General features: G+C 41.7%; 1 protein-coding gene across 3 annotated transcripts; it reads right to left on the reverse strand.

Annotated features, from left to right (window-relative positions):
- Nucleotides 1-501: 501 nt before the first annotated feature.
- synj1 (synaptojanin 1) lies at nucleotides 502-27,937 on the reverse strand. Of its 3 annotated transcripts, XM_067608204.1 has the most exons (31): nucleotides 27,810-27,937; nucleotides 26,688-26,845; nucleotides 26,328-26,414; nucleotides 25,619-25,886; nucleotides 25,173-25,398; nucleotides 24,348-24,431; nucleotides 21,736-21,797; nucleotides 18,893-18,989; nucleotides 17,966-18,141; nucleotides 17,798-17,879; nucleotides 17,527-17,679; nucleotides 15,980-16,145; nucleotides 15,650-15,673; nucleotides 14,955-15,146; nucleotides 14,471-14,555; nucleotides 14,069-14,209; nucleotides 13,735-13,927; nucleotides 13,493-13,651; nucleotides 13,228-13,384; nucleotides 12,880-13,006; nucleotides 12,453-12,665; nucleotides 12,293-12,371; nucleotides 12,009-12,174; nucleotides 11,689-11,871; nucleotides 10,231-10,359; nucleotides 9,720-9,758; nucleotides 7,337-7,375; nucleotides 6,496-6,548; nucleotides 6,206-6,395; nucleotides 5,741-6,075; nucleotides 502-4,383 (listed from the first exon to the last, which is right to left on the reverse strand). In XM_067608204.1, exons 2-31 carry the CDS (start codon nucleotides 26,809-26,811, stop codon nucleotides 3,352-3,354), a joined length of 5,061 nt encoding a protein of 1,686 aa, XP_067464305.1. In that variant the 5' UTR covers nucleotides 26,812-26,845; nucleotides 27,810-27,937; the 3' UTR covers nucleotides 502-3,351. The 3 variants fall into 3 exon arrangements, with proteins under 3 accessions (XP_067464305.1, XP_067464306.1, XP_067464307.1); XM_067608205.1 differs by lacking the exon at nucleotides 15,650-15,673; XM_067608206.1 differs by lacking the exons at nucleotides 7,337-7,375; nucleotides 9,720-9,758.
- Between the last annotated feature and the right edge of the window lie 22 nt (nucleotides 27,938-27,959).

Raw genomic sequence — 27,959 nt, forward strand, 5'->3', positions numbered from 1 at the left:
AGTGAACATTGTCAACATGTCTAGTATTATATAATGATGAATTTGAGAATTATGTTTGAGGAAGTTAATAAATGTTGAAGGGATAAAAAACAAAAAACAATAAAAAACACATTACTCATACTCATAAGTATTCTGCTGAATACTTATGAGTATAATATATATATAAAGATGTTATTATATATTATATACTATTATATTAAGATGGTTTTGATTTAGTTTTGGTGCAAACAACCCCAGCATCCATATAAACAAGGCGCTTTTAGAGGCTCTTTGGCCATTTGGAAATAAAAGCCAGGACTCTACTGGTTATCTGTTCTGGCAAAATTAAACCGCATATAGACTTTTCACATGTCATATAAATGTTTGTACCTCAATTAACAGGTTGTAAAATATCTGTGCACTTAAGTTAAAAAGATGAATTATTTAAAGGCAAGACTGTAAAATTCTTTTTTGGTGTGTAATTAAATGGCAGCCTGCAGTCAAAGACAACAAACATCAACATTCAGTTCACCTTACATTTATTTTTGCATACATACAACATAAACTGCTTCATACATAAATGTGCAATCAGCTGTGCACTTAAAATATGGAACGTTGGATATTAACATGAATCGCAGCTTCATGTTTTCACTTTAATACATACAGAATATGTTCAACGACACAGACTCTTACTTACTATGGATTATAGTCATTAAAAAGGGACACCAACCTCACAAAAGGAGCCACTTTGTTTCCTATAAAATCTTGTCTTGAACATGACATGACACAAAGCGCTGGCTAGTCACCTACTGGTAATGCAGATACAGCATCTACTGCACACATCTGGATAACACATTAAATGCATTTTAGAGATGACATCGACATGTAAGCGAAGGCAAACCCGATACACTTGCTTACATAGCTTCTGCTTTTAGTGCAGCGAATGAAGATTATTTTCTATTCTACACAGTGTTTAAACAAAGCGCAGAAGCGTTAGTTAGCTGGTACTTTCATGTGTCTGACGTTATATTCTCTGTGAACCATCCAAATGCTTGTAAGACTTGACATTTCAGGCTGTTACATAATTTCTGAATCTTTAGCGAGGACTGTATTTGCAAAACTATTGCTCGTCGTCAGTGTCAACATTGATGCTGACCTAAAAAGAAAAAAAACTGAACAGCAGTGAAAGAATGAAGTAGGTAGTACAGGAAAAAATACTGACATCTGACATCACCACACACACACACACACACATACACCTCATGAATGGTTATGAAATCAGTGAGGCTGACTCTCAACTGGAGAAAACGGCTATGGTGGGTTTGATATCACAAGTGGGGTCTGCAAACGCTGAGAAAGGTTTGACACCCAACACTTGACGATTCAATCTGTGGGTGAGACAAATCGCACTAATCCGTCTGGAATATGGGCCACGGTGCGCCTGGTAGAGATACAAACAAACAGCTGGAAATGTTTATCCGGTGATGCATTTGGGGCCGAGCAGTAAGGGCGGTTTGTTCTATTTTCAGCAAAAGTGGTGAATGATCTTCTATTAGTGTTGCAACAAGGACATTCTCACTCAGGTGGTGTTGAGTGTCTCGGGGAAGAAAAAAGTCCTTGTATTGTTAACGTTTTTCGCATACAGTGATGCCACTCCACAGCTTTTGGCGGGCTGGAGAGCAGAAACACACAGTTACAGCTACGTGTGAGTGAATACAGTGGCTGTTACTTCAGAACCGGTAAGCAAATACACCGTGTGTACGTAAAAGAGAAGACTTCCTAAGAGAAAAAAGCTCTGGTAAAGATCACTCAATGGTATATTCCACTGCCAACTCTGTATACACACCCACATCCAAACACAAATACCGTGAAATACAACAACAGACAATTTATGCACCTCAAACACAACACGTTACTTCTCACCACAGTATCAACGATAGATTTTAGAGTAAACGTCCTTAGAAATCAAAAAGCATGACTTTTGCGATCAATAAAAGTTTGAGTAAAAAAAAAAAAGTGCCCTTTTTATAATGCATGTCATGTGCTGGCTGACATGTCCACTGACCCAAATCACATCATCTTCATACTTGGAGAGTAACAGAAGTATATACATGCACGCACACCACATTCTCTGAATTTACAATAGTGTGGCTTGATGCTTTGGATAAATCAAGAAGGATCAAAACACTACAGAGGTGGAAAGATCAAAAAAAAAAAAATCCTTCTCATCTGTTCAATCCGCAGGCTCTCAATTTTGTCACTCTGCTATGATCGAGAACACAACCCAGAGAGCACACACAGCATTTCAGTGCATATCAGTTACATTGTGCAAACCACTGATACGGTCATCACAAACACACATACGCACATTTAGCAAGTAGTTTCCATATTGAAAACATACATTTATACATAATTGCTATGTATAGGTTTTGATATAGAGCTACAAAATATATCCAGCTAAGCGCAACAGCCCGTAGACAAGGAATGAGGACTGAATAAAGAGAGAACAAAGTGTCTTACTATCAAGTGGATGAGATGATATTACACGACATCAGTCCTGCGGCAGTTAACGTGTTGCCTGACTGTGACACTGACTCGTTGTTGCTGTTGTTGTTGTTCACTCTGTGGCGTCAGCAATGAGGCAATGACAAAACCCAGTGCAACATAAAGTACATTCAATGATAAAAGCAAGCGCACAATATTACTTTTAAATTTGCACCCCCTCAGACACAAAACAGAACAGAGAAAAAAAAACTTGCTGCAGACAACAGCAAATTTGGGGGCAAATGTAAAATCCACAGTGCATAGCCTTCTACTACATGTAAACCAAAAAAAAAATAGATTAACGTCTACTCTGAGAATCCCGCTCTGACGTACAGATCAGTCGAAATGATGGATATGAACCGCAGTGTGTGGCAGATGCGAAGACGACACTGATTTAGGTGAAACCTCGCAGGCGAATGCAGAGAGCTGCACGGCCCGCGGAGACGTGTTTTTGATATTGCACAAGTGGTTACACACATGATTTGTGCGAATAGATATACTTTATATAACTATATACTGTAGACACAGGCACATGTTTGCTGCCATAAATAAAAATAAACATCAGAACGATTCATATTAAAATAAATGTTAATATCAGGGAACAGGCAAACATCTCCGTCGTAAAGTTAGAACACACGTTTAGGCTCATCCACTTCTCTTGTTAATGCTTCAAGATATAAATCCTTTTTTCCTGTGATTCAGAAGGGGATTGGTCTATACTTTTTAAATACTGTCTCTTTTGTACATACACACACACACACGCACATATACACATTTATCATAGATCTATACATATCTGGATATACCCTTTACATATTCAGGGTGATCCTATCTTTCTGTTGACTCCCTGGGGAAGAAGCAGCCATCACTGGGTCCTTCTGGGAGCTTTGGGTTACTGGTTGCAGTTCTAGTCGGGATGGGAGGAGGGAGGGTTGGGAATACTGATGGGACCGAGGATAACCAGTCGGGCTCTGAGCCAAACCCAGAGCGGGAAGGCTGAGTCTGAGTTTGGGACACTAGAGAACTGGAGGGAAAGACGGGGGCTTGTGGTGTTTTGGTCGGAGGTTGGAAATCCAATGCGTCATCAAAAGTGACCCACTGCTGGGTTGGTTTCCCCCCTGGGGGAGGTGGCTGGCGACGAGGCGCGAGGATAGGCGGGATAGAGGAGGGTGGCGCCAGAGGCAAGGCGGGGGCAGGAGCCGGGTCAGGGGCGAGGGGGAGGAGAGGAGCAGGTGCAGGATTAAGAGTGGATGATGGTCCGAACAGGGACATGGTCCTTTGGAGCTGGGCGGTGGGTGCAGCTGCAGGGGCTGCTGTTGTTGCAGGGGTGGGGATGAGTGGCTGAGTGAGAGCAGACATGGTCCTCTGGAGGTTAGGTTTCAGGGCCGGACCCTGGACGCTGAAGTCCGGTGTGAGAGGGCGGTGCTGCTGATGACGCTGCTGCGCAAGAGGGCCGGTGAAGGGGTTGGTGCTGCTTGGTCGGGCGGGAAGCGGGTCGATAGGGAAGGGGCTGGGGGAGGCGCGCAGTGTCTCCTGCGAACGGCTTCGAGACGGGACCGGAGGTGGCGGGAGCAGGCTGGAGGCAAACGGGGATGGGGTGGAGAGCGAGGAGGAGGAGGATGAATCGAGTCCCTGCGGGTCTGGCCGAACGGAGGACTGAAGGGAGAAGGATGAAGGGAGAGTGTTGGAGGAAAACGTAGACGCGGGGACGGAGGGGGGAGTCCGCAGAGAGGAGCCTCTGGTCAGGGACTGGGTAGCGTGCCAGGGAGATGACGTAGAGGAGATGAAGTCGGACGTAAGGGTATCGAAGGGGTCGGGCTTCCATTGTGCTTCTCCTTGAATTCCATTCAGTCCGTTTGTCTAAAGGAGGAAAAAAACAAAGAAAATGCCTTCAGTGGTCACAACAAATGCTGCGTTACAGGAGTGTTTAACTAACTAATGGACCACAAGTTTTTTATTACGATGTATGTTCTTCAGCTCAGAACTAACTTTAAAGATACCCTGTGGAGCTCTCTTGTGTTTGCATGTACATTCAGTGTTTCTTGATTAGAAGATACTAAAAAAAAAAAACAAATTTGGTTGACAAGAGGTATGACTGTTTACACAAAAGTTCTTAAACTTTTCACGCAAAGGTGTGGACTGACAAGGACATGTAGGCTGAATTAGCAAGATGTGTGCAGCTGTTTTTCTAACAGTTTTAGATGTTTCATCTGTTCGTCGCTACCGCCTTTGTGTTTTTTGTGTTTTCGCCCTCTGCAGTCTGTAGGAATGTGTATGTGAGTCGAGTCACCAAAAAAACCCCCCCCAAAAAAGGGCTGGCTTATCATAAACATTGAATGATAACACCACTAGGTGTCGAAAACTCCATATGGTACCTTTAATCTGGCTGATTTCAAACACTTACAAATATGTATTGTGTTGAATTTAATACACTGATAACTGATGTATGTATCACAGTCCACATACAATCACTAACTGTGATACAAACAAACGAAATAATACCAATTAAACAAAATGTCAAATCAAAATTATGAGGTCATTGCATATGAGCTCAATCTCAGCACATGAGACGCAGTGAGCAGATATGAAAGGACGAGTGAGGGGAAAACGGCCAACAATAAACGTCATTTTTTTTCTCCGTGTCATTTATGGTTTGATATGTTGACCGCCAAAAAGAAACAAATAATTCCCCAATTTTGTGAGACTAACACAAGACAATGCATGGCCTTGCAGTGGACTAAAAAACAATCAGGTTGAAAAAAACTAAGGAGAGATGTAAAAGGAAGGAAAATCAAATCATGAAACGAGAGAAGAGGAGGAGGTTATTACTGGGTGTAATGTATGAGAGGTAATAACAGAGCAGAGGACAGTTGTGCTATGGAGGATGAGACAAAGAGGTTGTTTGATATAAAGTACCTGTTACCCTGAGGGCTTCTCCGGCTTGTGAGAGAAAGACAAATGTATCAGAGAGACAAAAGCAGGAAGAATGATAAACAACTAAGCTCATCTAATGTGAGACAGAGGAACAGAAAGAAGCTCTTTTCCTGTTGTCCTGTACTTTCCATTTGATCATAATTTTGCATTAAAAAATTTTGTGTAATGAGAAGAATTTGAGCAAGAATCTACGGAACATGACTTAAGTAAGTGCAAGCAGAAAAATCTCAATAGATTGTTGCTGAAATTCCAATGATTCAATAAAAAGGAAGCTGACACCAACCTGTGCGGCTGGGGCTGCTGTCTCAGACTTGGCAGCGTCAGGCGGCAGAGCATGAGAGGAGCGGGAACGTGGCGGGGGTTTAGGAGAGGCTAGACCCTGTGGAGGCCCAGCGGGGGCGGCAGCAGCAGCAGCAGCAGGAGCGGCAGCAGCAGGAGGAGGTGCTGCTTTAGGAGCTGCAGCTTGCTGTGGCAGGAGTGGAGCTGGAAGTGTGGGTTGCATTGGTGGTGGGAGTTGGGACTGAACTGAAGGGGCAGCTTGCTGGGGCTGCATGGGTGGCTGCAAGGGTGATGGAACGTGTGGTCTCACTGCGGCGGGCGGCCCTGAGGGTGGAGGACCTGAGGGAGGAAACAGAGCACAAGGCTTAAAGCTTAAAAGCTAAGTTAAGGCTTAAATTCACTGTACCATAATAATAGTCTAGTGTCAATAATCCAGTTTATTATCCTCTGTGAAAACACGTTCCCTCACCCAGAGGCAGGTCAGTTGGTTTGGCCTGGGCGCTGGGCACAGGTCGTGGCGCTCCGGGGTGGGTGTCCGGGATGGGTCGAGGGGCCCCGGGATGCACCTCTTGGATGGGTCTGGGTGCTCCAGGGTGAGACGGAGGAGGTGGACGAGACTGAGGAGGCATACTGATCACCCCAGCTCGAGGAGGGATATTCTGGAGGGCAGAGAGGGAACAGAGAACAAGGAGAAATTACAAGTTGGGTAAATAATCAGTTAAAAAAAAGGAGTTTTCAAACTTGAATTGTAAAACTCACCGGTCTAGGAACACCTCCAGGTCCAGGAGCTCCTGCTGCTGTTTGACCACGACCTGAAAGACAGAGAAACCAGCTATAGTACATCTAGCGACAAAATGTTTTGTACAATTCTTTATTTATCACACGTGTTGTGCCACCTAGGGAGAGATGAAGCACGAGCAGGAGTGTTCAGGGAGATCAAAGAAATGAAAAAAATAGAATAAGGAGGATAGATTTCACTGTGCTTAACAACCCACAAGTACAATGCAAACCCTCCCCGACCCATGACAGACCGACCTCCCTATGGCTGACTTCATTATTAATGATGACTCAGTCATTCCTGACCTGCAGGAGATCTGGAAGAGAGGCAGGCCTTGTTCTGGGAGCCAACTTGCTTACCACACCGCTCGCAAGCACACACCTGTTCTTTCACTATTCTTTTTGCCAAACCCCTCTCAGCGCCTGCGAACATGTTCCCACACGACTTAGATGTCAGCTTCTGTCTTCTACTTCGCTGTACAGTCACAGTCACCAAACGTAGCTACACACACCTTTACTGTGACGAGAGGGATTCAGCTGACTGTGCACTTTACAAATGGGTCAGGTGAAGACAGGCCAAGTCACCAACCAAACCCTATCCTCCACCCTGGGACAAGCTTATTTTGTATCAGGGAACAAACACATAACACAGGATTACAGCAGACAGAGAGAGATAATCTCACTCTATATCACTGAAAGTACAAGGAGACTACATAAAAAAAATGGGCTTTATTGGGACAACAACAACCCTACATAATTGAATAAAATAATTTGTCTTGATTGGTACATTAATACTAAGTGAGTCATGCTTTGTGGCACTCACCTGCACCATCTGGCCGAGGAAGAGCAGGGCTTTTTGGTCCTTTGCGGCACAAAGGAAACCGAAATGCATTACTGTTATACACAATGTGCAATATTGGTCACAGGAAGCAGCTGCTGCCAATGACGGCATTTTATAAGAAGCACTAGCGTGTGGTGGTAATAAATACAGCAGAGCAGTGAAGCCTGAGAAGCTGTGAGCCTGAATATCTACCTGCCTGAACGAGGATTTCTCCACTAATCGTAGTGGATTACTGTAGCTGAGCTGACCTTAAAACCAATTTAAATCTGAACCAAAGGGATTTTTCCTTTAACACACATTATCTCCCCTTGTTATGACAAGACTATAATCATCAAATCAATACTTGTTTAGTCATAATGACAGACAAGGTGAGTACTTATGATGTATCCTGTTCGTCAACATGTGCAACCGTTTGAGTCAGATGGTCTTCTGCCGCGTGTTTCATTGACCTTTTGATTATGATGTGAATGACTAATTAAAATAGCCTTTTTTAGATGCACACGCACTCTCTTGCACAAGCTGTGATATTTTAGACTCCAATCCAAATGCTTACAATTTAAAATTGGTGATGTACTTTTGCATTCCCTGCTTATTTTGCATTTAAAAAGGCTTTTTTTTTTTAGCTACAGGCTACCAAAAACACCTCTCTCACAAACACATAAGACTAAGATGGCCAACAATAACACAAAATTTGTCAACAGTAAACCATCAATGTCAAAAAAAAAAGCATCTGTAACATTGATGACAGGGTGTAAGACTACGGGGATCAGAAGACATTTAAAAGACACACCGCCTAGCTGGTTACCTTCACTGCCCCTCCTACCAAGCAGTGGGCTGGGACATTCGCCACAGTCTTAAAGTCAAAGAGGGGGAAACAGTATTTTCAAAAAGAACAGCAAAGGACATAAGAAAAGCACAACAGAGAAAAAAAAACCTTCACCCTCAGTGTCAGTGGTACAAATGAATAAAATGACATTGTCCTACCAGCTACTCACACATTGAATACATTCAAATAAGGAAAACCATGTCCAGTTAATAAAAAAGACTTTTACAGGACTCACAGAAATACCACAGAGGAGGAATAGATGTTTGTATTGATGCGAGCCCAGCTGACATTTTCTCTACAAGGTCTTAGTTTGGAAAACTCCACTAAAACTGAAAATTATGGGGAGTAGTTTAGATAATGACAACAAGCAGGACTGCATTTTGAGTTTTCACCTAAGTGGTCACTCCCTACCTCTTAAGTCCCAGTCCTCATCATAAACACGTACTTAATCTAAAATCAAACAGAATTCAGCAACTTCATGTAGTCTGAGATTGATTTTTGTGGACAATTCTGGCAACATGGAGTTTAAAAGCTGCTGCTAAACCCAATGACGGCTCAGTGGTGTGCACATCCAATCAAGCGTAGAGAGGAATCATGTCGTGTTGATATTTCAGTAAGCAGATACACTCATGCAATCATCTGCAAAGTTTGTTCTATGCACAGTGACTATGCCATTAACCAAAGTGGGCTGGCTGTGCAATGCTAAATCAAAAAGAGAAGCAAAGAGAGAATAAAAGCGTAGTCTGAAATACTGAACTAACTGTCAATAGTCAAATATCAAATCAGGTTTAACAAGCTCAGGAGCACCTTTATGACTGTTGTGCTTTGTGTGCTCACTCGGATGTTAACCGTTTTGCAATATGGCATGGTTAAATGGTAAATGGAAAGCATTTATATAAAGCTTTTCTAGTCTACCGACCACTCAAAGTGCTTTACAAAACATGTCAACATTCTCCCGTTCACACACACATTCATACACTAATGGCAGAGGCTGATGCCAACCTGCTCATCAGGAGCGATATAGCGCTTTCAAAGTGTTTCTAACGCTCATTCACCCATTCACACACACCCAATTTGGGGTTCAGTATCTTGCCTGAGGACACTTTGATATGTGGACTGGAGAAGCTGGGGTTCGAACCACTTTCTGATTAGTGGACGACTACCTCCTGAGCCACAGCCTCCTCCGAGCCGGTTAGGAAACCATACATGCTCTTGATCACACTATATATATACTTCATACAGCCTTTGTAACTCTGCAGTTGCTCCCCACACACAAAGGCTGCCAAGTCTAAAATTAAGATCTGACTATGCCTTTTCATTTTAGATCACAGTGGTTCCAACACTGATGATTTATGAGCATTTTATTGGTTTAGAGCATATTGACTGAACTGAAATAAGCATTGGAATGCCATACAATACAAACAGCACTAGTGCAACATGCCTCTCTGTGTGTAGTGGCAGATGGAAAATAGCAGCTTCTACTTTAAATGCTTCAGGATTGTAAGCATTGAGCACACAGTTCCACAGCAATCACTTTACCTCCAGAGTCCTTTCTAACTGGCAGGGGGCTCATGCCTCCTTCAGGAATGAGGAGAAGCAGTGGGATAAAGGTGGAAATGTTAACACCTGGCTAAAGTATCTCATACCTGAAGAAACATTAAACATCCGCTGCTTCCAGTGTAGGGCTTCATTTAGTTACTCTGACTTAAACCTGCAGTGCGGAACTTTTGTCTTCTCCATCTGGCAGTGAGAGTAATTACACAAACAGTGTCAACAGCTGTAGCCTACTCCGTCACTACTGTCGCAGCTGTAAAGTAGTGGATAGTAGACTCCATATACTGCGAAATACTGAGATATTTACCTGGCGGTGATAGGCTTAATCAGCATCATGTGAACTCGTTTGGCGAGGGTTTGAATGTAACAGACGTTCATTTATATGTAAAAGTCCCGCACTCCAGCTTTAAGCTGTAGGCTAAATTTCTGTGATACGAATGTCAGAAAATGAGGCTGTAATTAAGTGTAGACAAGAAGGTTAAGGAGGAGGCTTTACCTGAAGGTGGTGGTGGGCGTTGAGGGGGTGCTGGTCTTGCTGGGGGAGCATTGGGACGAGGGGGAGGTGGGCGTTTGGGCTCCATGGCTTGAGGTGTAGGGGCACCAGGCTGGAAGTCAACAGGAGGCCCTGGAAGAACAGAAATAAAAGAGGTGCAAATTCACGCAAAGGGAGTCATTTGACCGAGGAAAAACTCTAAACCATTTGCACTTTTTTCCCCAGAACATGTGTGATTACATTCTGTGAGGACTTGCATATTCACTCAATACAGATATATACTTTTGTACCATCTCCCCTATGATTTATTGCCTGTCAAAATTTTAATCATTGAGGAGCTAAAGAGAGCAAAGCTGGTTCTTTTTCTTTGACAAATCACACCGGTCAAACATAAATCAAGCTATGTGCCCCAGTTCTGAGAGCCAAACAGACAAATATCTCATCACTGCATCATCCTACAGCTGCACTGCTGTGATTCCTACACTCAATCACAGCAGTCCTTGTGCTCTCCTGTCATTCAGTGTTGCTCAAAGAAAGGATGAACCTGCTGCACTGTTTTAAAAGAAAACTAGAAAAAAATACTAGAACTAGAAAAACTAGAAAACTAGCAGTTTAAAGGGGTCATATTGTAGAAAGGGAGATTTCCCTTTCTTTTTTGATTATAGAGCAGGTTTAGGTGCTACATAAATACTGTGAAAGTATCAGAATGCAGTCCATGGAGAAATCCACACAGCCTGTATTCAGAAACTGTGCCTTTAAACAAGCTGTTTGGACTTCCATAAGGTTGTGATGTCACAACTATATGCTAAGCGTTTCCCCTTCCATTGCCAAGGCCCACCTGTCCAACGGGACCCCCCACCCCTCCTGAAAGAAACTAAATATGTTTATTTATGCTATTTACCTACTTTATGTGCATTTCAGCTCAGTGTGAGAGTCTGTATTGCGTTTTGCTGTCATTTATGCTCATGCTTGTTTTTCTCCTCTCCTCTGCTCTGTGTGCTACAATCCGTTAACTGTGATTGGCCTGGGCGTGCATCACTCAGTCAATCAGAAGAGAGGGGCATTGAATATACACAAAAGAGCCCTTTTCAGTCTGAGTGAGACAGAGGGGCTACATCCATGGCTTGTACAGGCGTAACGAAGTGCTTTTTGACCGTAAAAACATGCAAATGTTTGTAAATAGACCACAAAAATGAAAATCTTAAACTGGGAAAGGGGCATAATATGACCTCTTTAAGACACACTACAAGCCTTCTACTACTAAACATAGAACACATCATCACGTTACATTTTACCTGGAATTTCCCTCCTGCATGGTGATGGACTTAAATCTGCTTCCATGCATTACAAACAGAACAAAAATACAGCTTATATGTTGGTAAGCAAAGCTAAAGCAAATGACTGGACTGTATATTTCATAACTTTGAATCCAGGGTGTGATGTGCGTCACACTGTATTTACCTTGTGATGGTCGGGAGGGTTGGCCCCCGCGGCTGGGCCTGCTGGGGGCTGTGGGTTCTCCGTGGGTGGGGGAGGGACAGGGACTACCGCGGGGGGAAGGGAGAGGGGAGGTACCAGGGCCGGAGCCCGCTCCAGGCTGCAGGTGCTGGGGAAGAATCTCTTCCACCTCCTCATCCACATCGCCTGGTACAGACAAGAGGGCAGGGATACATCACTTTGAAACTAGAAATCCCTACAGACTTCCATATGTTGAAATTGGAATTCATAATATCCACATTTTTGAGGATTGAGATCAGGATTTCTTGGCCATCCCTCCTCACCTTCCATATCGTAGTCATCGTCGCCCATGTCTGTGTCTTCTGCGAGCAGGGTGGAGCTGGCAGAGGTGGGGATGCTTCCACAGATCCTCTCCACACTCATTTCCTCCTCCAGACTCTTAATCCAGCCGGGACTCTTCAGACGGATGTCAATCACCTTACCAAGGACCTACAATGTAATCAAGGGACAGAGCGAGAGAGAAATGGAGACAGTTTTCATTATATCAATACTTATGGGAGCATTTTTATAGCTGAGAAGTAATTTATATAAAAAAGTGACGACTTACAGTGGAAGCGCTGAGAGACAGAGCAGCCAGAGCAGAGTAACCCTCCAGAAAGGTCACCCACATCTTCTCCTCGACAAACCTGCATTAACAAGGACATTGTAGTTCCAGTGTAATGTCTGCAGGTCATGCATGTCTGTCTTGTGTTCGGTATCCAGCTCACCTGATGAGGATGACTTCTCCAAAATTAGAAAACTTGTCCAGCAGCTCGTCTATGAGTGCATCGTCAAAGTAGTCATCAGGACCAGAGGTGCACAGTGATACCAGGATAGTACCGTCCGGAGGCCCCTGCAGGGCGATGACATCTTTGTAGACCTGGTGCCGAGCTTCGGGGTCGACCTCCAGGATGTCCACGTCTATTACTGCCACCACAGGCCTAGAGACAGACGGGAGGGAAAGGCAGGTGGAGATCTTAAGGATGGTGATGTTTGATTAAAGACAAACACCCAACGCAACACAAGTATTGTCTTTGTGATCGGTCAGTTTCACTTGACAAATTTTGAAATTTTGGGGACATTCATCAGATGTGACACGGTGTGAAATTTAATTACTCTTTCATTCCACACTTACAGATGTATCTTATTAGTTACCTGTGGTCTGAGGTCTTAAGCTCAGCCCTGCCATAGTACTTCAGACTCCCAGGGCTCCAGGGGTGCTCTGGATCGTCCTCACTCTCCCCAGATGTAGAAGTTGCCCCTACTACATTCATCTCCTCAGCTGCAAAACATGAACAAATACATATATGTACAGAGGCACTCACTTCTTATGTTTCAGCAGTCTAGTTTTTTATTCAATCATTGAAAGGTATAGGATGAAAGACGGCAGGCAGGACAATAGGAAGCCTGAAACATATTTTTACCACTATTTTCTTCAGTCACAAGGTCTGAGACAGACAAGAAGAAGATTATTTAAGCTGGTAAGACTTGTCTGCATCTCACCTGTTTGATCAAAGTTCCACTTTCTCCTCTTCCAGAGTATGCGGTCAGTCCAGGCTGGTGTACGGCACTTCTCACTGGTGTCGTAATCCTCCGAGAAGAGGTCGTACTTATAGGTAGGAGCGAAATCTAACTTCCCCTCGATAAATCCTCGGAATACCTATTGAGGACATTATTATTTTAGAACCAAGACTTTATATTAAGGTACACTGTTCTGTTCTGTTCTGTTCTGTGGAGAGGTTACAGTAACTACTGCTATAAGCCATACCGAACCAGCAGTCTTCTGTTCGAACAACTGGTCCCCAGCTGTCAAGGCATCCCAGTTCTGTTGTTTGATTAGCTCTTTGACTTCCTCATTAGGCAGGTTGATTCGATAGTTGAAGTCTCCGCACCAGAACACGTAGTCATGTGAGTACAGCAGACGACCCTGGGGGACAAAATAGACGCCGTTATGCTTACATCATAGAAAAATCTGTTTTGAAACTGATTTGTTAATGTCATGGTTATTACCATGGGGAAGTTGAGTCTGCGTGTGATCTCGTTGTAGTCGTCGTTCCTCTCCTTGACCTGTGATTGGCCAGCAGCAAAGTGAGAGCAGACGAAGCAGATGCTGGTGGTGTGGAACAGCAGGCGGATGGCCACACCTCCTTTATTGCCTGTAGCTCCGCCCATTCCAGTTTTTACTGTATCTACAGCAACATCCCTAAAGAACATATTGAATAATATGATTTACCACAATTTCATCAATCATTTTGTATTGTCAACACAGTGCAGTGATCCCCGTATACCTATGATTTACTTTATAATAACATAAGTGTCTAATGAGAATGTATAAAATTCATACCTGATGAAGGGCGCGTGCTGTGGACGGATGAAAACAAACAGACACACTCCCACCAGCTGCTCTGAAGCAAGTAGCACATACTTGTGGTCCCGTGAGATGTTTTTTTGTAGCTCAGCTGCCCACAGTTTCTGGTTAGTGGTGCTGAGAGAACAACAAAAAGATGTGTCAAAATGCAGAAAGTCTTGTTGAAGTAATTCTAAGGAGTCCTGCTCCTTTTCTTTACAAATCTTATCTCAACAGAAAATTTATGGTCACCTTTGAAGTCAACTTTTGTTTTGTAGCATGGAGCACAGATAGTAAATACCATATGCACTACGTATCCCATAGGTGAAATACCTTTGGTCTTGCATAAACAGTTGACAGACAGGTCAGTTATCTCAGGTTGCAATCTTTCACACATACCTGGCACTGACAATGTTCCCAGCATTCAGTTCAACCATTTCCTCAAAACCAATGGCAAAGATATCTATGGGGTTGGCTTTGTTGTCTGTAGTGAAGAGAAAAATGACACAATGTTCAACCGAAGTGTCTGATTGAAAATGGATATTAGTATATTTTACATCATATAATTTTGTGATTTATATAGCAATTTAATTTAAAAAATAATGTTCGTTTACCAAGCAGGTTTTGTTTTAGTTTTGGCTAATAAACCAATGGTTAGGATAGTATACTAAGAACTATTACTGCTAAACTATAGTTGTTAATTGTCCAAAGTTATGACAGTAAAGCTGGTTGTAAAATACCTGAATTTTCCTTTTTTTTCACTTTTTACCAAATCTAAACAAATAAAAAGTTTAATCTACTAAGTAACAGCATCCCGATGTAGCATCATTTCCAAAGATGACATTTACCAGCAGTTAGTGCAGGTAAATAATTATCAACATACCCTGGAACTCAGGATGTCCCGCCTTCTTTGGAGCATCCAACAGCCAATCGTTGAGCGTCTGGTTGCGGAAGGCAATGCTGCGAAACTGTTTACCTCCGTTGACATTCCAGGTGCCGACACACACTCGGATCTGCTTGGGTCGCGTGTATTTATGGAAGTTCTGACACATTCCCAGCAATACTCTGGGTGAGGCTGCGGAGGGGAGGTGATTAGGATTAGAGTGAGTGATGGTTGTTTACGTGTGTGTGTGTGTGTGTTTGTGGGAGGGGCAGCATACACGGGAACAAAAAAAATAAATAAAGGGAGAAATAGAATCAAAACTAACAAAACCAAATGGGAGAACATCTAAATACGACAGAGGAAGATCACAACAATGTTCCAAAGCATGGGGCATGGGAGGAAGGATGAAAATCAGAACTCTTGCTGAAATACAGATAAATCATCAACCTTGGTAATGGTTCATTTCTGTCTGTAAATTTCTCCAATTTCATTGCAAAATTCATTCAGCGTCTTCTTTCTTACTTTTTTGCAAAAGTCAGATGATATGCAACAGACAGAGGCTTAAACCACCGCCAACATTGAGTTATATAAAAAGGAATGAACAATAATGAGCAGCAAACACATATGGTAGGACAACTATATGACAGCGGTTTGAAAAGATCCATCCACTGGGGGCAGTTTGTCAGTTACTATACCTGATTGTAAGACGGGCTCAGTGACTAAGATTGTGGGCAAGAGCAGGGGAGGAGAAAAGGGAGAGAAGGGCGGGTTAACCAGTGCTTTAACAGATAATGCTTGCAGAGCAGTTGTTCAGTTTTAATCTAACTGGGACAGAGAAGCTGACACATGGAGATTACACCTCACACTACCTCACACTTGACGCGGAGTAGTAGAGTACCTTCTGGCTAACAGGTAACAGGTCAGAATTAGTTGACATATTCATTGGCAAAACATTTAAGTGATAAGTCGGATTTGTCACGGTATTCAGAATCATACGTCATATTGCCCGTGTTGTAAATAATTACCGTAAAGACTGGAAGTGGTGAGCAAGGCCCGAGCTTTGTCCGCCAGATCACTGTTGAGTGTGGAGCCCAGCCTCAGGATGTCAATGGCTTCCTGCTTAGAACTGTCGAAGAAATTGTTCTGGATGGTCCTCGTCACAGAACGTGCTCCGTCTTTTAGCTTTCCCGCCTACAAAAAAAATAAAAGAAATCAATCAAAATCAACTTAATTATTATCTATACACTGAGAGTGAGAGGCATCTTTATTTTCCATTCCACCCATGGAAGAGAGAAAGAGAAAAGGAGAAACACTTCAGAGAGATCCAAATAATGTTGATTTTTTTTAACTGACTGTGAGGCATCAAAACTGATAGACAGGGGAAAAAATTCAAAATGACACTGATTTCAGTGCTACATGATGGCTGATTTGGTTTGATTCGTTGACATATGGTGATATTTTTGGCTTGATTCCTCTTATTTCATCCAATAGATTTAGATTTATAACTCTGATGCTGTAGAAATAAAATGTTCACTCAACAAACTGGAAATGATTTTTTTTTTCTTTGTTGAAGAAGGCATTTCAGTTTCTGTACACCAGTAGAAAGATCTCCTTGGAGCTTTCAAGAGTCAAGACAGTATACACATTACCCAGATTCCTCAGGGGAAATATAATCAAGTTTTATTCCCAAAACAAAAAAAAAAAAAGAGGATACCCCATCCTGTATCATCATCATCATCATCATTTAACCCACAGACACTGAAATCAATAATACACCAGAAATAGACCCACGACTCAAAAATGACATCGACTGGCTTCTTAACTTACCACACAGGTAGAGAGGTCCAGAGGACAGCAAAGAGAGACAGCACACAAGAGTTAAGAAACTGAAGCACACAGTTACACACACACAGAGAGTCAACTATGTCAACTGTTCATGCAGAACTCTGTCATGCATGATGCATAACTAGTCTTTTTTTGTTTTTTGTAAGTGCCATTTATGGTCTAATACCAAAATCAAAAATAACAATTGAGGTCAACAGACAGGACACATTGCACAATGGTGGTATTTGTGCAATTTTGTTTCCCCCTTTGAAGACTGGATCATCTGATAGGCTGCGGTCAGCAAACTTGACCTGAGATGAACTGGTCACAAGTTAGATGACAGTATGTTGTGAGGGTCAATACTAGAGAACCTCTGTGAACCTCTCTCAAGACGTTCATATGAAAAGAACTGAATAAAAGAACTGTTTATCACTTGGAAATATTTTTCGAGACTGTGTATTTCAGAGTTGTTAATCAAGTGTCCACATTTAATAATAATTTAATATTTAAATCAGTATATAACAAATATAAACTAAATTACTAAAATATATATGATTCAATGAAATGTTTATCAATCACAGTTTCTTTAACAACCTTTGGAGCAATATTCTGGTGCTGAAATTCATAAAATCTGACCAAATCATTGTAGTCCTTCATCTAATGCAGCTGCTGTACATCAAAATTGTTACACTTTAAATTACACTGAAGTCTTGTGTCTGTCTATATTTATTGCGTCGTTTTTTTGTACCTTTGCCTTGCCATCCAGGGCGCCGGTGCCCGCGTAGATCTTACTGATGGAGTCTCCGTTGACAGACCACATAGTCCTAAAAACCTCCTGGAACCTGGCCACCAACTGCGGTTTCTCTGTCAGACCCATTTCCTCCAGCTGCTTTGGCAGCATCTAGGGGAAGAGGGAAGAGGAGGAGGGGGTTAGTCTAAAAGCATTATCAGTAAAGATAACAGACTTTAATAGGACAAGAGAAAATGCTGAAGCATACTGCACATTATCCGACTCCTACCTCGAGGGCGAAGAAGGCCTGGACACTGTTGGTTCTGTCCAAACAGTCCAGGCAGTTGGTCCTGATGGTCCCGCCCTGAGTCCTATAAAGACATTGAAATGTTAAGAGGCAATAACAAAAATTACTTTTAATAGTCCTTATTTATACATATTTGTATTTACTTCTCACCTTGCGATGCCCGTCTCTCCTGAGTAGTAGAAGAACCCGCACTCTTCTAGGAATTTGTTGAGGTAGGGTTTGAGGACACTGTGGAGTTTGTCTGCCTTGCCCCCCTTCACATTTTGATGGTAGTCAAAGTTCACCATCTTTACTGCTGCTGCATGTTCAGATGCCTTCAAGTGACTCTGAAAATGACAGAGAGAGGAAGAGGACTTATTGCCCAGAAACTCAAATTCAGTGCAAAGATGTGCATACTAGATGTGTGACCGTATCTACGAAGCATCGGTTTGCCTTAATTAATGTGAAAAAGAATGACTGAAATTTTAATTTTATTTGATCTTTGATCAAATAAAAACATTAAAAGACCTAAAACTCACGTTTTGCCGACTAGATAATTTTGAATGTTTTGCAAATTAGGCTTTGCTAATTAAAAAACTCACAACAAACACACACAATGTTAACAGGAACCCACAGCTTATGAAACATAATTTATTGAAAACAAAATGAAATGTCTTCTTAAATATTAATCAACATATAGTTAAGTTGACTGGCAGTAAGCCTCTTCTGTGGTTTTGTGACAGGTATGAGAAAACAGAAGATGATGTGGCCTGACAAGAGGTCAAGTTACAGTAGTTGGGGTACGCAAAACCAGGGAGCGAGTATGAAAGAAAGAAAAAAACAAACAGCTTTTTGATAGCGTCCATTCCCAAGCTGGAAAATACAGAAAATACAGTGGGACAGTGGTGTGTTATGTCGTAGGGCAGCACCCACTCCAGAAAATTCCCCGCTGCTGTCCGTGCGTGGGTTTACACACAGAATAAATGGAGCAGTTGTGTTGACATACACTGCCGGGGCTTTTTTGACTTTCTGGTTTAGAAGCATCAGATCAATTCCTTACATGTCTGCGGTAGAAGGACAGAGAACAGTTCCTCTTACCTGAAACGCTTTGCTGAGCATGTGTTCCCCTTCCTTACTTCCAAGCAGGTTGATGATCACTTGTTTACCATACAACCTCCGCAGTGCAGTGAAGTGTCTGGAAAACACACACACATTCACCTAATAAAGTGTCGCATATGTCTAAAATGACATCACAGATTAGTGTCACCAACATTTATCATATCATATATAAGTCTTCCACAGGACTATAAGCCTACTGACAGGTCTGGATCATGTTATTACTAAGTCTTACTATGCATGTATGGTAAAGATATGCAAATCATTGTGGATGTAAAACTGACAACCGCGGCATTCAACTGTGGATTAAAGCTTCACTTTTTAAATTTGAATATGTGAATGTGTGCAGTGAATTCAAAAGCTGCACAGGTCTTACAGCTTATTTGTATTTCAGTGCATATTTCTTCAGCTTGTGACACTTGCACCTAAATAGTTGTGGGAATACATTAAGTAAATAATGGGGATTAATACTTTGTAAAATTGGTTTTACTGCAGATATAGATGGAAAGGCAGCACCGTTCGGTGGAGAGAAAAGGAGACCGAAGCCATACTCTGCTACTGTTATTGTGTTTATAAAAAGATGTTCTTGTTGCCTTTGTGCTTATCCAAGGGATTTAAACAGATACATGATTGGCTGTTACTGCAGAAGACTCACTAAATATTCCAAAGTGAGTCATACATCCTGATCTGAACAGATATTGAGAAAGACTAGTAGCTTTGCCAGCTACTTGGTGTGAAAAAATGACTAATTCGTGGTGTCAGGTCTGATGTGCTTGTCTCGACATGTTCAAGATACTAATAAAAAAAGGGAAACTTGACTGAGTACTGAGCTCAGCACAGTTGAGTCCATCTTCTGAAGTACAGGGACCACTGGGGTCTTCATAGCCCTCCTGCAACATGTTGCCTTTAACTAAGGGAACAGCTGATGAGACTGATGTGGAGGCTACAAAATGTTGATAAGGCTGGAACCAGGCACAGTACTCTAAAGATGTGGCTCAGTGATAAGTGTGATAATCTTTCCTCCAGAAGGTCTTGGTTTAGGCCTCAGTGACAATTCATTAACAAGCACTGAAAAAAACACCAATTATCATCCAGTAAAAATGTTTTATCTGCTATGTACACATTTTTTAGTTTAAAATAGGCACAATTTATCTATTTTATTGCTTATGATGAACAGAGCAGGCAAATAAGACCATGAGATGATCTAATAAACAAAATAATTCCCAAAATAACTTATATATATATATATATATATATATATTTTCTTCTACGTTAAAATGAGCAATTATTGGTACATCTGCTGTGTTACGGGTCACAATTGACCACATCTACTTCCCTATGAAAAAAGGAGAAACGTCAATCACACAAGTGTCATCTCAAGCATGGTATGCGTATGCTTTTGTGTGTGTGTGTGTGTGTGTGTGTGTGTGTGTGTGTGTGTGTGTGTGTGTGTGTGTGTGCGCACGCTGTGCCAGGTGTTCGGTGAGAACAGCTGTGTCCCCAGTGGTCATGGTTAGGGTTACGGTGAGTCTTCAGGAAATGTATGTTAGTCTATTTAATGTCCCCAAAAGTGATCTAGGTCAACGTGTGTGTGTGTGTGGGTGTGTGTGTGAAGTGTGAATGAAAGAGAGAGAGGGGGTGGGCAGGATCATATTTGCTGCATTCCACTCTACAACTGAATTCAAGTCAATATGCTTTTTTGGCATCAAACATAATTATAATATTATTAAACAATATTATGATACTATTTTATAGACTCTTATCACTATTATTTTGTTGTAATTTTTGTTATTCATGATGGTTTGGCAACATTTACTATGTATTTCTCGGCATAAACAACCAATAATTACTGCCGGGTCAAATCTGACCCCTAACACAACAAATGTAACTTTTTTTTAAAGGCATTAAAAAAAAGAAAAATGATAAAAAAAAAAGTGTTGTATTGTATTCAGTAGGCCATTGTAGAGGATGTAATGAAGCCTTGTTTTGATTAGAAAAAATTAAAAGTATGTTTCACACATCTAAACTTGAAAACGGGTCAAATTTGACCCAAACACAACAGGAGGGATAAACCTATATTTTGGTATCAGACTGACAGCTCAGTGACCATTTACACTTAAAATTACGTTGTGGTACTTGCAAACATTGAGCTACGTTCTGTAAAAAAAAAAAAACTAGGCAAACATTGAGATCAGTTGTAGATAAAATTAGGATCATGATCACACTTTCGGAGGCACATGCAGCCAAATGGTCTCCACATTTTACTGCCAGTTAGATGATGATGAGTCATAAAAGATCTAATCCATAATTGCAGCATTATTCCTAACTTTTAGAGTATTTGGAAAGATACAACTATTGAAAAGACACAATTGGTATGTAATAGCTGTGCATGAGAGACGGATTTCAACAGCTTTAATGCACACACAAGAACTTAATTAAACGTGGTATAAAATATTTTCACTACCAAAAGCAATTAGCAAAAAGTCAAGGATTGACTGTAGATGCAAAAAGACTGCCTGCAATAAATATAAAATACAGGCTATTGAGGTCAACAGCTAATTTAGGGCTTTTAATATGTCCTTTCTGTTCCCTACAATAGACGTGTCTCTGAGGACACACTTCAATTAACATCCTCTCCTTCAAGAGTCTGGAAAGATTTTCTCTATTTTGGTTCGGACAGTAACTACCGTACAGGAAACATACTATTATGGTGTCTCCTCTGAGGAGTGGTAATCTCTTGGAGACCAGATAAAGCAGCTGGAATCTGCTACACTCATATATATACACACACACACACACACACACACAGAGAACATTTTAATTACCTTTCAAAAGCTGGAGCATTCGCCTCAAATCCCCTTGAGAGTTTGACGCGATGAGAGCCAACCTGCAGGGCAGACACAACCAGAAACGACAAGAAAGACGAGTCATAATGTCCTTCTTTGGTAAAGATTATAAAACAGGAAAGTTGCGCAAACACACACATGTTGCAGATGGCCAGAGAACCCCGGTGGTGAAGAATGGATTTAGGATAGAATATCGGACAACATTTGAACAGTGAGACCTTTACAGTGGTGATAAAAAGAAAAAAAAATGACATAGTAGGACAACAGCAACACAGGGGCAGCTCAGGGAGATCATACACTACAGAGACAGAGACTGAGCAGCAGAGAAGTATTTTCTCTAAAACATTTTTTGGAACTTTTGATAGGATCTTTCTTTCTTTGCCTCTGTGTCTTACTACTTCTCCTCCACTCTGTCATTTTGAGAGCGCCAAAAAACACACAAAGATAAGTATAGACCACACATGACCACACCTTGACAGGCTTTAGCAGGTCACTAGCTTAGTGGCTGTTGCAGAGAAATCTATTCAATCTGCTGCACTGCAGGTCCCTACATGTCCCATACTCATATCTGCCTGTGGACACAAATGTTTCCTACTTTCATTCGTTTCTCCTCTCGCTTTTCAAATCTATTCTCTTCCGATCTCTAATGGCCTTTCATCAGCTGTAAAAAAAATATGTAGCGTCACCATCCCTCCTCCTGCCCTGTGCTGAACTGGTCATTCATTTTCGGGACAGGCCCGTGTTTGGCAGGGCTAGACGTTTTGCTCCATGCTGCTGCCATTTTGTCACTCCTTCTTCTCTCTACTGTTATGCTGGTCTGTGCTATGCATATTTAACAACTTCCTGACATGGCATCTGAAAAGGCTCAGGTTTCATTTACACACCTCTGACCGAAACCTTCTCACATTTTACTCCAACTGAACGGATAACAGATAACCTAGTATCTGGAGTTTCGTTGTTAAAAAGACACATTCCAGTGTCGATTTAATTCACCACTAAAGGCATTTTATGTCTTCGATATATTTCATGCCACTTACTAGTTATTATTATTATTATTTCACTTTTAGTTGCAGGATTTTCTCAACTATTTGATGTTTGAATGTAACGCTGTCGGAATGTTCTTTTGTAGATAAATGAAGCGATTCAGAAGGATTTCTAATGCTTATTAAAAGTGAAAGTATATTTGTGGATATCATTGTGATACCAGAGATGTGACTCATTTTGTTGTAATGGTAAATGGCTAATTCCCCATAAAACAGCCATAAAAATAGTCTAAGACCAAGACTAACAACTGATTAACTGTCTACTAATCTAAAAGGGGGAAGTCCTTCAATTCGCTTTTCTGATTCAAATCTTTTCTAGCAGGGTTCGTAATGGTACTACACTACAATGATGATTCAGAGACTAATTTACATCTATTTCTAATTTACCCCATTACTAGACTGATTTGTCTTCTTCTGGACAAAACTGACAACTATCAATCCTGCTCACAGAATGAGTTAGAGAGTATGGAGAGGAGAAAGTAGGCCTACAAAACCACCATTGGTGGAGGGGACTATGAGCTAAAACACTTTAAAAGCGGGGGGGACTAAAGTTCTGTCTGAAAACAACCCCAAGCCCACTACCCTGTGTTTAAACCAAACCATAGATCTTAGACTGAATAGGTGACTAATATGATCTTGGTTTCCCATGGTCCTCTAATGGATTTAACAGCTCAGTCTTCCACATTATCAATTGACACCTATCCAGTTGCCTAGAGAACAAAGTGAAAGGGAAGTGGTTGGGGGATGTTTTCAGACCAGGCTCTCACCTGACCAAAGATGTCTGGGAGCTGAGGAAAACAGAAAAATGCCCTTTACCAACCACTATATCTACCATTAACCTTCCCACATCTGATCTTATCCACCAGTCTGTGCAATGTCAGGACAAGGGCAGATAGATCCCAATAGCATTGTTTATGATGAGCTAATGCAGTGATCCTTGTTCCTGCTTTAGATCTCCTGTATATGGGATCTGAATGTAAATTTATGTTGGGGCAGCCTCCGTTTTCGCCCCTGGCCTTTGACATTGCACAGAGAAAATCATACTCTATCTGCAGAACAAAAGCGCTGGCACCAAGAGAGCGCCCACCCCCCCCCCCCCCCCATCGCCCAAAAAACGAAGGTTATACCAGATGGGGGTTCTCATCCAATCCATTACGGTGCCGGTTCTCATTCAGGTGCAACAAAACACCCTTAATGGACTTTTTCTGAACACAGCATGGACAACATGTGTTAAAACTAGGATAAATGTATCCAGTGCAAGTACAAGGAGATGTTTCATTCCCCTTACACTGTCTTAACAGACACAAACACCAAATACAATATGTTTTAGTGTTTCTCATTTTGCTCCATGTTGGCTTCTTCTGACGCTCTGCAATCAACTGAGACTGAGTGAGCCTCAGCCACAGCTGCAGTATTTACAAAAAGCACAAGTCTTGTACACAAACATGAGGGTAGTTTAATGATTTTCATATAATGTGGCTTAATTTATGAAAACTTCACATTCATAATTCAAGACTGGCTGTATAGAACAGATTTAGTTTCCATTACCTGGATTCCTGGCTGTTCCCAGAAAAGAGGAATGGACCCACGGATCTGTATGAAGGATGAGACTCTGTCATCCAGGAAAATAACCTGTTCAAAAGAAGAGAAAAGTTAATTCACAATATGACAAAACACAGATATAGTCATAAAACTGTGTATTAAAAACACATTTAGAGAAATGACTCATTTATACTGATGAAATAAAAAAGTTAAAACGCATAGGGCTTATAAAAAAAACATCTAATCTCAAAACAGACACAACAGACCACCCTAACAACCGAAAAAAACAAACAATAGGAGAAGGAAAAGAACAAAAATGCAAAGTAATTAGGCCTTTCTAAACAAATAAAACCACAGGGAACTGATAAGAAAACGACATCATTTTACAATAAATAATGGCCGCAAAAAACATCAGTGTGTTTGTATGGCCCCTTTGTCAGGACAGACGGGAAATGGAAAGGAGAAATCATAATAACAGGCAGTGTGTTATATGTAGAAGGGCTACATTTGTCTTTGTAATGTGTCTATAAACTGACAGCACAAACTGTTGGAGCAATACTGTTTCACTACAAGGCTGCGTCAGGTTTGATCCTGAATAGTCAATAGATAACCAGTGTTTAAATAGATTGTATTAACCAGAATTTGTTTGTCACTGCTCCCTGCTCTATGTCCTGTTTGTCCTGCTCTGACTGGCACCTGATAACAGCACCGCCATGCAAAGCGTATACATTAAATCAACTACAGAATCAGACTGGTTTATTGTCAGTTTTAATCATGACACCTCTCATACGAGAAGAGAGATTCGACAGAAGCGTCAAAGATCTGAGTCACCTGTTCAGTCTCCACAAAGTTGGCCACCTGTCCATCATCGTTTGTTCCTCGGACGTTGAATCGTGTGCCGGCTCGCTCTGAGCTGAGTCGTGAAAAGATGCAGGCCTTGGCTTGTTTGTGTCCTGCATAAATGGTCCTGATCTCCACACCTCCACACATCAGCCTCAACAGCCAGTCATCACAGTTCACCCCGTAGTGTTTCAGGTGCAGGTGAAGAGATTGGTTCCTGTTGATTCGTATAAAAGTCAGACGAAACAGTAAACACACAAACAAATTCAGCGTGAACTGTGAATTTTCACATCTTAGAATTTCCACACATTCAGAAAAAACAATTTCACTACTAATGTGAGACAGCAGATATCTCCTACTTCAGAGATTTTCACAGTCAAATGTCTGTCTACTAGTCTGCATATCAACCTGGAACAGCTATCATTTCATGCTCCTACCAAAAGAAGCGGTTATCTGTAGTGTCTTCTAAGATCCTGCGATGTGCGTTGAGGCTCAGATCCATGCTGACTCCCGTGGAAGACCAGGCAAAGTAGAAGTGTCCTGAGTTCAGGACCTTTCGCACCTCAGCGATCCGGTCCTCATCTCCAGGATCATTCTTCAGTGATATAAAGTCTGTCTGTGTGACCCTGAAAACCTCAGAGTCCTGCACCTTCCCCACAGAGCTGCATCCTGTTACAACCACTAGACTGTGGAGCATGGAGTCACCTGCAGAGGAAAAAGTGGAGTATTGTGAAAAAGAAAGGCCCATGAGAATAAATAATATATATTCATGGTGGATTGTAAAGAAAAAAGAGGGAATCAAGCGGTATGTCAATAGATGCATTCAGATGAGATGCAAAGCATGAGCAGACTAGAGAATAGGTTAATTAAAATTTGGTGCCAGTCTTTTATAGGAAACCACCAGACTGTCAAATCTCAGCCATCTCTAAGACTGAGCTTTAATCTTTTACACGGCTTTTTCCTTGTTGTGATAACAAGAGCCTTCAAGGTCATGTAGAGGACAGGAGAAAGCAGCTTACAAGTAAGCAGCAACAAACCAGGGCAACTTCACTGTCACACCTGAACCTGGAGGTAAGAACTGGGACCAGACCCAGCAAATTTCTGCAACAAGGGGCACTGAATAGAAAATATAGGTCTGTAGCGTACCCAGGTTTAGGCGGAGGACGCCCAGGATTCCATAGGCGTCAACAATCTTAGTGTATGTGTTTTTGATGGCGTCTTTCTCTGCTGCCGCTAGAAGACAAACAAAAGCAACACAACATGAGAGGAATATCTGCCACGTTCTCCCTAAAATCATAAGTTGAATGCAGCCTGTGTCTTAATCATAGCACAGAATCATTTCCATCACTCGATAGGGAATGATATCTCTCTTGTAGCATCTGCATTTGTGGTGAGAGTGTACAAAGTATTTAAATCATATCTCATTACAATGTTACCATTTCATTTGGCTTTTATCCAAAGCGACACTATACTCTCATTACAGTGCAATTAAATATGATGCCTTACACAGGACGGCGACAGCCCCCGATTCGAACATGAGGCATTCTTCCCTGGTCCTTGTCTCCACTATGACACTGTAAGGGGGTGGGTCAAGCTTGTGGTAAATGCGATAACCTTTGCTGAAGGCCATTGTTGATCCAAGATACAGTAACCTATGTTATGACCTGGAAACCAAAAACAATGAATCATATCAGATCAGACAAGAGACACTCCCATTCAGACACATCTGTAATTCAATGGCTACTGCAGAGTAAAATGCTCTGTCGGTTATGGATGGAGAGGTGATCTATAATCTGACCATATAGCGGTTGGTTTTGAGGGTGTTTGACTCAAAAATAGTTATTGCATTTTGCATTGCTAACGATGTGACTGAACCAAATATTAAGACGTTACACAAACAAATTATCCATAACTGTACTCCACTCTGCAGATAACACAGTATTCAGTTTTTAGATTTTGGTATTTCTACTGAATCCCTTGCTGATTCAGGAGACCAGTTATATTATTAAGCAATATTGACGAGGAAACTTTCATTGCGAAATCAGAAACCTAACATACTGTCAATTACGGACACAGGCCCATACATATGACAAGCTAATTTTATATTAAACTGATTATCGCAGGTATCTAGAGATTATGCAGCAGCAGCAGCAGCAGCACTGTGAACGATAACGTTAGGCCGGGAGACTGAAACATCAACCATCCTGACACGGACAGTCACGACTTTGCAAAGCAACTGCAGCAGGAAAAAAGGCTAACGCTAACGTTTACTCAACCACAGCTAGCTTTCACGCTGGATTTTATGTGATGAGTCAACACCTTGGAGAAGGACGGGGAGAAAATGATGAAGTTTAAACAGCTCGCTGTCTTTCACCTAACGCTAGCTACTAACGTTAGCTAGCTAGATTAATCACTAGGGTAGCTATGATTCGCTAGCTTACGATATTTTGGTGCTGGTGCCACCTGCACGTCCGGGATGTTAAACTGTCATTTACTAAGACAAACATCTGAACAATTTGGTGATACTAAATATATAAACATGTACGTGAATTTGACATTTCAGCTTCATCTGACAATCGTAAGGCTGATTTAAATTACACAGACGAAGGGCTAGAGATTGCGCCTTACCGTCTCCCCCGCCGGGTTGTTACTCTGCTGTCACAACAAAATCCTTCCCGGTGTGTCGGCAGAATGGTACATTCCGACGCAAAGCACGTCACGTCACCGTAGTGAAAATGTAGCTTACGTCCATGGTTTTAATATTGACATTTCGCAAAT

The sequence above is a fragment of the Thunnus thynnus genome, chromosome 13 (assembly GCF_963924715.1).
Source record: "Thunnus thynnus chromosome 13, fThuThy2.1, whole genome shotgun sequence".
In the NCBI taxonomy this organism is placed as follows: Eukaryota; Metazoa; Chordata; class Actinopteri; order Scombriformes; family Scombridae; genus Thunnus; species Thunnus thynnus.